At 35.3% G+C, this 14,276-nt stretch overlaps 1 protein-coding gene across 12 annotated transcripts in view; it reads right to left on the bottom strand.

Annotated features, from left to right (window-relative positions):
• C2CD6 (C2 calcium dependent domain containing 6) overlaps positions 1 to 14,276 on the bottom strand; it is a 200,151-nt gene that overhangs the window by 114,422 nt on the left and 71,453 nt on the right. For all 12 annotated transcript variants that reach the window (XM_051849266.2, XM_051849268.2, XM_008258970.4 and 9 more), the window contains 4 exons: positions 11,040 to 11,145; positions 8,796 to 8,871; positions 2,061 to 2,098; positions 353 to 649 (listed from right to left, as the gene is read on the bottom strand). In XM_051849266.2, coding sequence (XP_051705226.2) covers positions 353 to 649; positions 2,061 to 2,098; positions 8,796 to 8,871; positions 11,040 to 11,145 — 517 coding nt within the window. The remainder of the gene's footprint in view (positions 1 to 352; positions 650 to 2,060; positions 2,099 to 8,795; positions 8,872 to 11,039; positions 11,146 to 14,276) is intronic.

Here is a 14,276-nt window from a genome sequence, read left to right as displayed (position 1 = left end):
TTTACTTTTTCTTCAAAGGTTTTTCCTCATTTCTTGATCTTATTAAGTAGGATGGGAATATTTAACATAGAGACATATTTCTACTTAAAGATATCTGAATATATTTTCAACTTGTTTGTATTTGTCTTTTATATGTTATTTGCTTTTCCTAAACTTCTAATGTGAGAGTAGACACATTCGGCTCAAGGTCTTCTTTTGGAGTTTCTGGTTTTGTATTGTGGGATACTAAGCTTGTGCTTCTCCTTTCAGCTAAATTTCGAGAGCTTCTTTGCCACCTAACTTCTGTTGGAGAAGAATCTAACTTCCTTCTCCTTATTCTCTCTTGATTTATACAGGTATCTTTCAACTTTACCTCTGCTAGAGATGAGTCTGCTTTTAAAATTCTTGGATTACTACCGCATGATTTTACGTCCAGAGGAAATAGTAAATTTTTCATTTTTCCACCTGGCACATCTTCTGCTAGGTGTTCAGGTAAAGGTTGAATTTTTTTTCCTTCCGTTATTTCCAGGCTAGGAACGGAGGGCAATGCAGTATCTGTGGACAGAGTTGTTGACCCATCACTTTTAGTAGTACCAGCAATTGCATTATCATGATATAACTGCTTCAAAGATGGTATAGTAAAGTCTTCCTTTTCATCACTGTCTGGTAACTGGAAAATATAGCAATATAATAAGTCATTAGTGACCAGAAAATATTTAAAATTAATAAAATAACTCAAAATAAATAATACCCTTATCTTTTAGCATGTTATTTTTAATATTTGCAAATTACTATATAACTTAATAAAATAAATGATAAATTTTCTACTTGCATGAAGTCATGGACCACAGGCTATTACTCATAAAAATGATATAGGGTGGTGTGTAAAGCAGTAGTTTTTAATATGTCTGAATTTTATCTATCAACATCTCAAAAAGAAAATCTGAGGATCTGACATCTTACTATTACACAATTACCAATATGTCATGAAATTAAAAAAATTTTAATAGTAAAATGGTGCAAGGAAATATAAAGAAAATTTTAACAGCAAAATTGAACAAAAGAGGTTAACACAAAATAAGACAGACTGTAATCATAAATTAATTGAGCTTTATGAAAAATTCTATGTCTTTTTTGTTCCTCTCCTTTAACAAGGAAAAACAGTACATACTGACTCTTTAATTGGTATTTGGGAGCCAGTGACCTAATGATGGAAGTTATTAATTCCTATTTGTCAAACCTTTATTATTTGAGTTTCTAATTTATTAATTTATTTATTTGGTTTAATGTATACAAGTTTCATGTATTTCATATATACAGATTTAGGAACATAGCAATACTTTCCCCCCCACCCTCCTTCCCACCCATGCTCCAACTTTTTGTACTTTGTTAAGTTACATAGGGATTCACTGCTTTATGGAGTAACTGCCTACAGTAAAATTAGCTGAAAAGAAAACGCTATTATATAAGTCTATATTTTGTTGATTTTTATTTGGGCAAAGTTTGCAAATGATAAATTCAAATTAAAAAAACTTTGGTGAGAAAGAATGAAAATGTTGTTAGGTCTATGGCGTCCATTCCTAAGCTCTTATACTAAATTAAAGGATTTTTTTCTTACTTTTTTCTTCTCTTCCTAAATATCTTTTGTTCCCTATTTTCTTTTTTTGTTTGTTTGTTTTTTTGACAAGCAGAGTTAGTGAGAGAGAGTGTGCTTTGGCTGGCGCACCACGCTGATCTGAAACCAGGAGTCAGGTGCTTCTCCTGGTCTCCCATGCGGGTGCAGGGCCCAAGGACCTGGGCCATCCTCCACTGCACTCCTGGGCCACAGCAGAGAGCTGGCCTGGAAGAGGGGCAAGCCGCAGGCGGAGGATTAGCCTATTGAGCCGCAGCACTGACTGGGAGTAGAATTTTTAAAACTGTCTAACTATACAAGCTACTGCCATAACAGAAATAACCATGAAACAACTGAACAACTTCCTGGGTGCTTTTCTCTTTCTATGTATAAATATTTCTCCATTTACAAATATTTCATCTCTTTAGAAAATAATAACTATTAGAAGTTCTCTTCCCATTTCCTGTACCTCAGTTGGAGTATCTTCCTTGTCTTCAGGAATAACATCTGCAAAAAAATTAGAAGTATTTTATTTTACATAAAACAGTAAATGCATTATTTACACATATGTAAATTGAGAAAATACTGTTATAAATTTTCTTACCACAAAGAGTAACATAAACAAAAGCAGTTATCCAAACATAACAAATCTTAGTAAAAATGCACTTGTGAAGCTCTGGGAATACGAATGAGTGCTAAATGAACAAGTGTGAAGATGAGACATGCAAAAAATGGTAATATTTCAGAGCCATCAATATTAGATATAAAAATACACAGCATAGACATATTTATATATAACTCATGCAGAGGCTATATTTTGTCAAAGCTGAGTGGAAGCAAAATAAATCCCAGATGATAAATTAGAAAGAGACTAGAATAAGGATGTATGAAACCAGAGAAAATATTACTACTCCAAGAAGGCTGGCTGAAACAGAGGTAAAATTTTCCTAGAAATATAAGGATTACATATTTTTTGAGCAGTGAAGTAAACTCTAAAAGGTAAAGATACACAAAGAATTGACACACAAAGAGATATATAATTTGAAAAGAAAGAAAATTTTACACCTTTCTGTCTCTCTCACTGTCCACTCTGCCTGTCCAAAAAAAAAAAAAAAAAAAAAAAAAAAAAGAAAAGAAAAGAAAAGAAAGAAAGAAAACTTTACTGTGGTCCCAATTCAGTGTACAATTCTGGTCAACTCCTTTCTTCTTCCTTATAATTGTGGAAAGAACAGGTAACATAAAATCTATCCTTTCATATTTTGAAGTTATTTTTACAGTAAGGTTAACTACAGATACAATGTTCTGTAGCAGATTCCTAGGACTTCATCACTTCATCACTTGCATAACTGAAATTTTATCCTTGAACAGTCCCTTCTCCCAGCCGCAGGCACTTCCATTCTGCTCTCTGCTTTTATGGGTTTGACTGTTTTATACACTTCATATGGAGTGTTTATCTTTCTGTGACTGTTTTCTGTGACTTTTTTTCCATTTAGCATAACATTCTCAAAGTTCATCCATGCTGTCACATATGCCAGTTCCATTACATATATTTCCTTCATTGATTCATCCATGTAAGGCTATTTAGGCTGTTTTTTCAACTTGGCTGTAGTGAACAATACCATAATGAATACAGAAATGAAAATGCTGCTTTGAGATTCTGACTTCAATTCTTTTGGATAGATAACCCTGAGGTGGGTTTGCAGGATCCCAAGGTGTTATCTGTCAATTTTGAGTAACATCTATACTGTTTTCCAAAGTGGTTATAACCTTTTACATTCCCACCAACAGTGCACAAGAGTTCCTAATTTTACACTTCCTTTCCAAAATTTTTATCTTTTGACTTTTTAGAATAATCATTTTAATATGTGTAAGATGGCGTCTTATTACAGTTTTCATTTGTATTTTCTTGATGATTAGTGATGTTGAGCACTTTTCATGTATCTGTTGACCACTTGTAAATCTTCTTTTTGGGTAATTCTTCAGTTTAAATTTTTTAAAAAATATTTATTTCATAGGCAGAAAGAACAGAGGACGACAGAGAGTGCTCTCATCCACTGGTTCACTACCCAAATACCCTTAATGGCAAGAGCTAAGCCAAGCCTGGAGCCAAGAGCCAGGAACACAATTCTATCTCCCAAAAGGGTAATTAGGCCATCATCACTGCCTACAGGGTCTGCATTAAAGGGAACCAGAAGTTACAGAAACATCAGGAATTGAACCCAGGAACTCTGATGTGGGATGTGCGTATTTTAACCATTAGGTGAAATGCTCACTTCCAAATGCTTTATCTATTTTTAAGTGATATGTAAAAATTATACATGTGTATGGGGTATACATGATGTGATGCTTTGGTACAGTATACATTGTATAACGTTATTAGGGTTAATACATCTGTTTCCTCACATATTTATCATCAGAACCTATTTCTCCTACCTGACTATAACTTACTACCTGTTAACCACTGTTTTCCCATCCCATTCTTTCCTCTATTCTCTCAGCCTCTAGCAATCATTATTCTGTTCTCAGCTTTCATGAGTGAGATCATGTGGTAATTATCTTTCTATGCAATGCCCACTTAAAAAATAATGACCTCCAGTTCCATTCATGTCATCACAAATTATAGTATTTCATCATTTTTATGGCTGAATTGTGTATGTATACCACATTTTCTTTATCCATTCATCCACTGATGGACAATTAGGTTAACTCAGCTTCCTGGCTACTGTGAACAATGCTGTAATAAATATTAGAGTGCATGTGTCTTTTTGACAGACTGATTTTATTTCCTTTGGGTATATACCCACTAGTAGGATTTCTGGATGATTAGATAGTTCTATTTTCAAATTTTCTAGGAATTTTTATTCTATTTTCATGTCAGCTGTGCTAATTTACATTCTTAACCAAGTGTGTAGGGCACCCTTTCCTCCACAGCCTCACCAGCACTTATCTTTTGTCTTTTTTATAAGAGCAAATCTAACTGAAGTGAGGTGATATCTCATGGTGGTTGTGATTTGCGTTTCCCTGATGATTTCTGACGCTGAGTACCTTTTCACATACTGTCCGCCAAGTGTATGTCTTCCTTTGAAAGATGTCTATATAGGTTTAGTACCAATGTTTTAATCATATTATCTGTTTTTTTTTTTAATTTATTTTATTTATTTGGAAGGCAGAGTTACAGAGAGAGAGAGGGAGAGACAGAGAGAGAAGTCTTCCATCTGCTGGTTCACTCCTCAAATGGTTGCATCCACCAGGGCTGGTCCAGGCCGAATTCAGGAGCCAGGAGCTTCTTTTGGGTCTCCCACATGGGTGAGAGACAAAAGCATTTGGTCCATCTTCTGTTGCTTCCCAACTTGCATTAGCGGGGAGCTGGATCAGAAGTGGAACAGCTGGGACACAAACTGACATCCCTATGGGTGGCTTTACCTGCTATGCCACAGTACTGTCCTCTAATCAGCTTATTTGCTATTTTGCTTTTGAGTTCCTTTTGTTCCTTCTATAATATGGTTATTAATGCTTTTCCAGAGGCACACTTTGCAAATATTTTCTCCCGTTCTGTGGATTGTCTCTTTACTCTGATGATCATTTCCTTTGCTGCTTAGTTTGATGTAATCCCAGTTGTCTATTTTTTCTTTTGTTTCCTATAGGAGTCTTATCCAAAAAAATCCTTATCCATTCCAATGTTCTGAAACATTTCCCTTATGTTTTCTTCTAGTAGTTTCATAGTTTCAGCACTTACATTTAGGTCTTTTTTTTTAATCAATTTTGAGTTGGTTTTTTATATTGTGGGACAGGGGCCTAAATTCATTCTGTAAATGTATATCCAACTTTTATAGCACCACTTATGGGGGGGCGGGGAACAACCCTGGGGCCGGCACTGAGGTGTAGTGGGTCTGTTTTAATGCCAATCCACACTGTCTTTATTTCTATAGCTTGGTGGTGTGTTTTAAAGTTAGTGTAATGCCCTCTGCTTTGTTTATTTTGCTTAATATATTTTGAATATATCATCCCATTCTTGTCTGGCTGGCCAGGTTTCTGCTGAAAAATTCACTGATAGTCACAACTGTTTCTTTCTATAAGTAAGTTTCTTTTATTGTGCTGATTTACAATTCTTTTTGTCGTTGAAATTTGACAACTTGATTATAATGCTTCTCAGTGCGGATTTTGTTGGATTCTTCTTATTGGGGTCATTGACTTCATGAATCTGAAAGTCTATTTTCCTTCCAGATTTGGGTATTTGGGTACTTATTATTTCTTTGGATAACTTTTTTAAAAAAAAGTTATTTACTTATTTGAAAGGCAGAGTTCATTTTGAGATTTCCAGAAGGCAAACATTAGTATATGGTGTAAGTCCCTTAACGTTTTTTCATTCTTTTCCATTTTGTTCCTCTAAGAAATTCCCAATGATGTATCTTTGTATTTGCTGATTCTTCTTTTTCTTGATTTGGTCTGCTGTTAAATTCTTTTTGTGATTTTTTTAAAAATTCAATTACTGTGTTTTTCAGCTCTGATTTCTGTTGGGTGCTTTTTCACATATTTTCTCATTGTTGAAATTCTCACTTTGTTCATGCATTGTTCTCCTGACCTTGCTGAGTACCTCAATCATGGTTCTTCTGTATTTGTCAGATAAATCATATATCTCCATTTCACTGGGATCAGTTTTTGGAGATTTATCTTGTTTATTTGTTTGTAAGATATTTCCATGTTTCTCTGTTTTCCTTGATTCTTGGTAATCAGCTTGACCAGACTTTGGGGGCTTCTCAAACACACATGCTAGTTCCAACCACTGTCTTTGTTTACAATGCTCCCCCGCCCCCGCATGCCAGTCAGCATTCTGAGACAGTTGAGAGAAGCCATTGTTTCAGGCAGTGCCCAGAAAAATCAAAACATTGAATATATGATCCCATCCTGTTCCCTCTCTATCCAAGGTAAAGTTGAGAGCTGTTTTTGTTTCTTCCACTCACTTTGTGCTGAGCCAGAGGGTGTGACTGCGGTTCAATCAACACTCTTTGCTCTTGGTGCCCTCCTAATACCAAGTGTATGCCAGGCCTTGTCTGTGTGCTGAGGCAGCAGGTATCTCAGGGAATTCACAGAAAAAAAAAATTGTTTTAAACAAATATTTATTTATTTGACAATTAGAGTTAGACAGTGAGAGAGAGAGACAGAGAGAAAGGTCTTCCTTTTTCCATTGGTTCACTCCCCAAATGGCTGCTATGGCCGGAGCTACCCCAATCTGAAGCCAGGAGCCAGGTGCTTCCTCCTGGTCTCCCATGCAGGTGCAGGGCCCAAGCACTTGGGCCATCCTCCACTGCCTTCCTGGGCCACAGCAGAGAGCTGGACTGGAAGAGGAGCTGCCGGGACTAGAACCCGGCACCCATATGAGATGCCGGCACTGCAGGCGGAGGATTAACCAAGTGAGCCACGGTGCCGGCCCCCACAAAAAAAAATTTAACACTGAATAATGGTATTATCCTTTCATACTCTCCCCAGGGAAAGATTAGGATTTGGAGGCTTCCTCTTGATTATATGGTATTGTCCCAGAGGCAGGGCTTACAGTGTGAGAGTGTCTTGAATATTCCTATTGATTTTTATGTGGCTAGTTATGTACTTATGAAGGTTACAGAAGCCTCTCAAATGGTTCTTTTTTTAATTTAAGGTATACAAATTTCTTGTATTTCATATATACAGATTCAGGAACACAGTGATACTTCCCACCCTACCATCCCTAAAAAAAATCATTTTATGTATTGTTGTTGAACTGATGTGTCCTTTGGGAGAAGGATCCAGGGCTTACTATTTTGCCATATTTCTAACATTACCCCCTGGCTCATTTTTTCTGGGCCATACTTTCTTATATGTAAGACAAATAACACCAAATAGGTATTTATTTTATAACTAATTAGGTATATAGGTAATTTTATAATTAGGTGTTTACTATATACCTAATTAGGTATTATATACCTATTTATATTATATACCTAATTAGGTATATATGTGTGTTTGTGTGTATGTGTGTGTGTGTATGATATAACTGACAATATATTTAAATACTTGAACACTTAGGTCAAACTGACTAGGTTCAAATTCAACCCCTATCAATTAACAGCTGTGAAACCTCTGACTGGTTACTAATCTGTTTGACAATGTTTCACCTGTAAAAATGTGGATAATAGTACTAGTTCCCTCAATTGATTGTTATGGAGATTGACTAATATAGTCCAAGTAAAATTCCTGGAACAGAATGATCAATAAATATTAGCTATAATATGGGAGGTTATAGGGATACCAAAAGCAAAGAAGGTACTACATAAACTAATGCGGTTCAAAATAAACTCTTTGGACACATAAAAAATAGTAAATGGAAAAAAGAGATGGCAACTACCAATGAACAAGAAAGGTTATCCTCCATTCTTGCTAGTGATGTTGAGGAGGGAATTTATTAATATTACACACCTAAAACTTAAATGTTTCAGGTGAAGAGCAGGCTAAAGATGTAATAGCTTTGCTGGGCTAGTAGATTCCCAGGAATTAAGAAATAAATATATCAAAAACCTAATATAATCAGAGAAGTAGAAGTAGATGGGAAATAGTCAGGTTGAGGCAAAAATTTTATAAGAATAAATCATTATTCCACACCTGAAAAATCCAAGGTTTTAAAATTATATTACTATACATTACTACATTTTAACTTGATTTCTAACTGAATCTCTTGATTTTTAAAAAGGTGTATGAACAATATGTTCCATTATTTATATTTCTTAATAATTTCAGATAAGTTCTCAAATTTAATGCTAACTTAATTTCTCATCCCTCTTCTCCCATTACACTTTCTCTTTACATATTATGCAGAAACACACATACATACACACACACAACTGAATACACAAGAGACCAATAGCTCACAGTTCACAATGTTTAACAAAAATACCCTTCCACGTCTTGTAATTAAGATCTACCTTTTTTTTTGTTGTTGGTAAAAGAGTAAAAGAGCATTAAATGTTTTAAACTCTTAATAAAGTCTAAGTCTTTTTTTGGAAATATTACAAAATAAATACTATATATTGAAGCTATAGTTAAATACATATTTATTTCTTAACAAAAATTGAAATCCACGTAAAGCAAATTACTCATTTTCCTTTTGTGACATATACACTTTGATTTAAATTATATTAGCAATAAATATCCAAAGATCAAATTAATTTCTTACCTAATGCTAGAGTATCTTCAGGCATCTCGTCAGATAGATCACTATGCTGGCTTTCAAGTGCCTCATTCATGATTTCCTAGAAGGCAAAAAAGAAGGAAACATATTGGAGAAAATCTTTAAAGAGCTAAAACATTTTCCTTGCCATCATACCTTCTTTTTAACACAATACATTTTTTTGTTCAAAATGTACAGACTATGAAAAGACATGTGATTGTGAAAAAAAAATTCAAAGGGCACTACTGTAAAGATTGGACAGGAGATGATGCTGCAGGGGGAGGATATTCAAGAAAGGGTGGATTATTTGAGTGTTGAGTGTATGAGACAGAAGATACTACATAATGTTGTAACTTCAAGGGGTAGCAGATGATATTCCCAGGAAACAGATTACTTTGTTATTAGAATATATTATGGTATGGCCTGTGACTGGAAAACTGATATATACCTTTATAAAACTCCAAGGAAAATTATAAGGTAGGGTAATTATAGAGTTCTTATAAAATACTGATTTTTTTCACTATGTACTCAAATTCTATAGCTCTCCAAAATTTCCCAAAAATACAAATTCTGTGTGGTAAATACTAATAAATTTATCCCGCAGTAGCACAACTCTGCTCAATTATCACAGAGAATTTGAAAAATATGAAAGCATCATATGTTATAACTACTATTTCATTGGTATAATCTTAGTCAATGTTTCTTCACTGATATAGCTATGAATCTTTTATTTTCAGAATAAAATATATAGCTTAAATTCTATTTCTAAATATTAAACCTTGCTCATGTATCTGATAAGGATCTAATAGCCAGAATACATTAAAAATTCTTGCAATTCAATAATAAAGAGCAACCAATTTAAAAATGGGAAAAGGATTTGAATAACTTTATCCAAAGGAAATATGCATATGGTCAATAAACACATGAAAAGATGCTAACATTGTTAGTCATTAAAGAAACATAAATCAGAACAATAATGAAACTCCCCTTGAAACACACAGGAGCTATAGTAATAATAATAATAATAATAATGTAACAGATAATAACAAGTGTTGGTGAGGCTGGAATGTAAAAAGATGCAGCCGCTGTGGAAAACAGTTTGGCGGTTCCTCAAAAATTTAAACAGAATTTTCATATGATACAGCTTCTACTCGTAAGTATGGAGCCAAAAGAATTCAAAACACACACTCACAAAAAACTTATACATGAATGTTCAAAGCAGTTTCATTCATAACAGCTTAACTGCAGAAATAACTCAAATGTTCATAAGTTTGTATATGCATAAAAAATGGTGTGTCCACATAGTAGAATGTTATTTGGAAACAATAAGAAATGAAATACTGGGGCCGGCGCTGTGGCGCACTGGGCTGAAGCCCCAGTGTGCAGCGCCAGCATCCCATATGGGCAGCCAGTTTGAGTCCCGGTTGCTCCACTTCCGATCCAGCTCTCTGCTATGGCCTGGGAAAGCAGTAGAAGATGGCCCAACTCCTTGGGTCCCTGCACCCATATGGGAGACCCAGAGGAGACTCCTGGCTCCTGGCTTCTGTTCGAATCAGCTCAGCTCTGGCCGTTGTGGTCATTTGGAGAGTGAACCAGTGGAATGGAAGACCTTTCTCTCTGGCTCTACCTCTTTCTATAATTCTCTTTCAAATAAAAAAAAAATTTCTTAAAAAAAAAAAGAAATGAAATACTGATATAAGTCTTTGTGGGGATGAACCTGAAAACAGCATGTTAAGTGAAAGAATCAGGTCACAAAGGACCACATATTGCATGATTCCATTCATGTTAAAATGTCTAGAATAGATAAATCTGTAAAGATAGAAAGCAGATTAGTGATTGCCTATGGCTGGCTGGGTGATGGAAGAATTGGGGGAATATTGGCTTAAAGTATGAGGTTCCTTTTGGGGATAATGAAGATGTTCTAAAATTGACTGAGGTGACAGATACAAAACTTTGGGAGTATATTTAAAATCATTTAATTGTATGCTTTAAATAAGTCAATCATATGGTATATGAATTATATCTTAATAAAGCTGTTAAAATTAATCAGCCTTTACTGAATAACACATTACAACAACAGGAAAGCACATAAACCATGAGTAGTATTGTGTGTATACATCTATCCATTTACATAGCATTGTATGAATATATATATACCTATCATCACAAAGAAGTAATATTTAATCATCACAATCTCTTTGCTTAAAGAAGTATTAGAAGCTATATGATATAATTTATTACATCAATTACCTTAGAATCTTTATCTTCCAATTTTGGGTTAATAATTTTGTCTAAATAGCCAACTTTTTCCATCCATGTCCTCAGATTTCTATATTCTGTTTTCATTTGTTCCAGCCTAAAGAAAGTAATCAGTTACAGATGAAAGTGACAGAAGAAATATACATAGTAGGGTTCACAGAAGAATGCAAAAAGTATGAGCCACTTATAAAAAGTTCTAAAAGAGAAAAAGTATCAATATATCACTAGAAATACAATCAAAGGAATGGGAATTATTGCAACAAAAATCAGGGTAGCAGTTAACTGGGGATTTAGGGTAAAAGATGCAGCCTAATATAAGGCATGCAAACACATATCTGATATTGGCGGTGTTGGATTTTTAAATCTAAATAGTATCTAGTCAATGGTCTTATTGTTATTTAAGCCACATAAACATTTTTTAGAATTATCATATTGGACTTAGTATTAACTACATATTAAACTACATGGCTTAATCAGTATGGCCTGTTAGAATACCATAAATTTGGTGGCTTAAACATTTATATCTCACAGTTTTAGAAGCTGGGAAGTCTATACCAAGGGGCCAGCAGGCAGGTCTGAGATCTGGAGGGGCACTCTGTGGTTTGCCGAGGCCACCTTCTCGCAGCCTCACACAATGGAGAGAGATGAAATCTTGTTTTACTCCTTCCTTTCCCTTTCTCTCTTTCTCTCTTCCTCTCTTCCTCTCTTCCTCTCTTTCTCTCTTTCTCTCTTCCTCTCTTTCTCTCTTTCTCTCTTCCTCTTTCTCTCTTCCTCTCTTTTTCTCTTTCTTTCTCTCTCTCTCTCTCTTTCTCTTTCTTTCTTCCTCTCTTTCTCTCTTTCTTTCTTTCTCTTTCTTTCTTTCTTTCTTTCTGTCTGTCTGTCTGTCAGAGTTACACAGTGAGAGAGACAGAGAGAAAGGTCTTCCTTTTTCCGTTGGTTTACCCCCCAAGTGGCACACTGCGCCGATCTGAAGCCAGAGCCAGGTGCTTCCTCCTGGTCTCCCATGCAGGTGCAGGGCCCAAGGACCTGAGCCATCCTCCACTGCACTCCCGGGCCACAGCAGAGAGCTGTACTGAAAGAGGAACAACCGGGACAGAATCCGGCACCCCAACCGGGACTAGAACCTGGGGTGCCAGTGCCACAGGCAAAGGATTAGCCTAGTGAGCGGCGGCACCGGTCTCCTTTCTATAAAAGCATTAATCCATTCATGAGGGCCCCTAATTCCAAATGCCATCACACTGCGGATTAGGATTTCAACACATGAATTTGAGTGTGCAGATATGGGTGCGGGAGAGGGGAGGGTGGCTGATACCAACATTCAGTCCATAACACTATTTATACATATGTTATAAATTATATGTATGTGTGTGTATGTGTGTGTGTGTGTGTATATATATATATATATATATATATGTGTGTGTGATCTCTTTTAGTAATACAAGTCGGAGGGGGGATTTAGCTTCTAACCCAAGAAACTTCAAAGGACCTAAATAATCTAAAAATATAATGAATAAGAATTAAACATGAAAAAGAGAAAGTTTCCCAATTCATTTCATGAAAACACTATGGTCTTGACAATAGAACCTGACAAGGACATTATAAAAATGGAAAAATTACAGTTTCCATGAATATAGAAGCAAATGTTATAAGTAAAATATAGTTTTAGAAAGGCCAGTTATGTAGAAAAATACAATATATCATAAGCAAGCTGGGTTTATACCAAGAATACTATAAGGATATTCTGACATTCACATTAGAAAATACTCATATAATTAAATACAATTTAACTAAGAAACATAAAGTTTGACACAATCCAACATCCATTAATAATTTTTTAAAGTATTAACAAGCTAGAAATGGAATGGAATACAGGAGAGTATTTTTCTTAAAGTCCTTGGAAAGTGGAATTAAAATATGTTTATTTTGGCACAAAATTTTGAAATGCATAGTTTTTTCATAGCATGTATTTTTCATACTTCCCCTTCATACTTAACCTGATACAGGGAAGGAGGGAGGGAGAGAGGAAGGAAGGGAAAGAGAGATAGAAAGGGGAGGGAGGGGGGAGGGAGGGAGAAAGAAAAGAAGAGAAAAAAGAAAAACAAAAAGCTCCTGATAAAGTTTGAAGCATTTCTTTAAATATCATGAACAAAATAAAAATGTTTATCTTGCCATTTTTTTCAGACATTGGCTGGAACTTCTTACTAACATAATAAGACAAGAAAACAAAATTAAAGAATAAGGAATGGGAATAAAGAAAGAACATTGTTATTATTTGTTGTCATAATTGTCTACATTTCTATAAAAATACTATAAATTAAAGACAAATAATTTTAAATATGACAGTTTAGCAAAAGAAGTATGTGAAAGTCGTCAAAAACCAAAATGGAATCATTTGTATCAACCCTAGTATAAAGAAAGAAAGAAAGCCAACCAGCCAGTTAGCCACTCAACCAAACAGAAAGCCAGCCAGCCAGCCAGCCAGCCAGGTTATAAGGAGAAGTTCTCACTCATAATTCCCGGATAGCAACAATCACAAAAGACTGCCAGACCACAACCTTGCACAAAAGCCATTGTAGCACTGCACCAAAAACAAAATAAAACAAAAATTAAAAAGCTGTCTGCAAGCACATCTGCCCAGCCACTGTCTATTCCAACTTCAGACAGAAGCCACTCTTGTTATTAATCCTTGTGGCCAAGGATTATTACTTCAAAATATCTTATGTAATTCTCATTTTTGCCTTTAAAAACTTCCTCTTGCTTCAGTCTCCTTGAATACACTCCCTTTTTACTATGACATGCATATTCCTATTGCCATTTTATTTATTTATGCCATTTTATTCTCAAATATTATCCTTTGGAGAAGCTCTCTCTGAATGTTACTTAGTTTAACAGATATAAAAGGTAGTTCTGGGAAGATAATGGCAACAGGGGCAGAGAGGCAACAAACCCAAAAAAGCTTTAAGCAACACCCCAAAACACACACACACACACATACACACACACACGCACACACATGTCCTTCATGGTATCAGCATGTACGCCGGAGAAAGCGGTGAGTATAAAGGAGCATCGGATAGATCTGAGACCAAGAGAGAACCAAAACAGCCAAAATCATGTTACTGGAAAGCACAGTGGGCCAATTCGAGCACAACAGTCCAAACTGGGAGGCTTCTGATCATTTCAAAAGCAGCTGAGGGCGAGGAATTCATGGTACTGTCTAAAGGAACA

The sequence above is a fragment of the Oryctolagus cuniculus genome, chromosome 3, assembly GCF_964237555.1.
Source record: "Oryctolagus cuniculus chromosome 3, mOryCun1.1, whole genome shotgun sequence".
NCBI classification, from domain to species: Eukaryota; Metazoa; Chordata; class Mammalia; order Lagomorpha; family Leporidae; genus Oryctolagus; species Oryctolagus cuniculus.
Note: the sequence above shows the minus strand (reverse complement) of the source record. Positions and strands in the feature narration are given on the sequence as shown.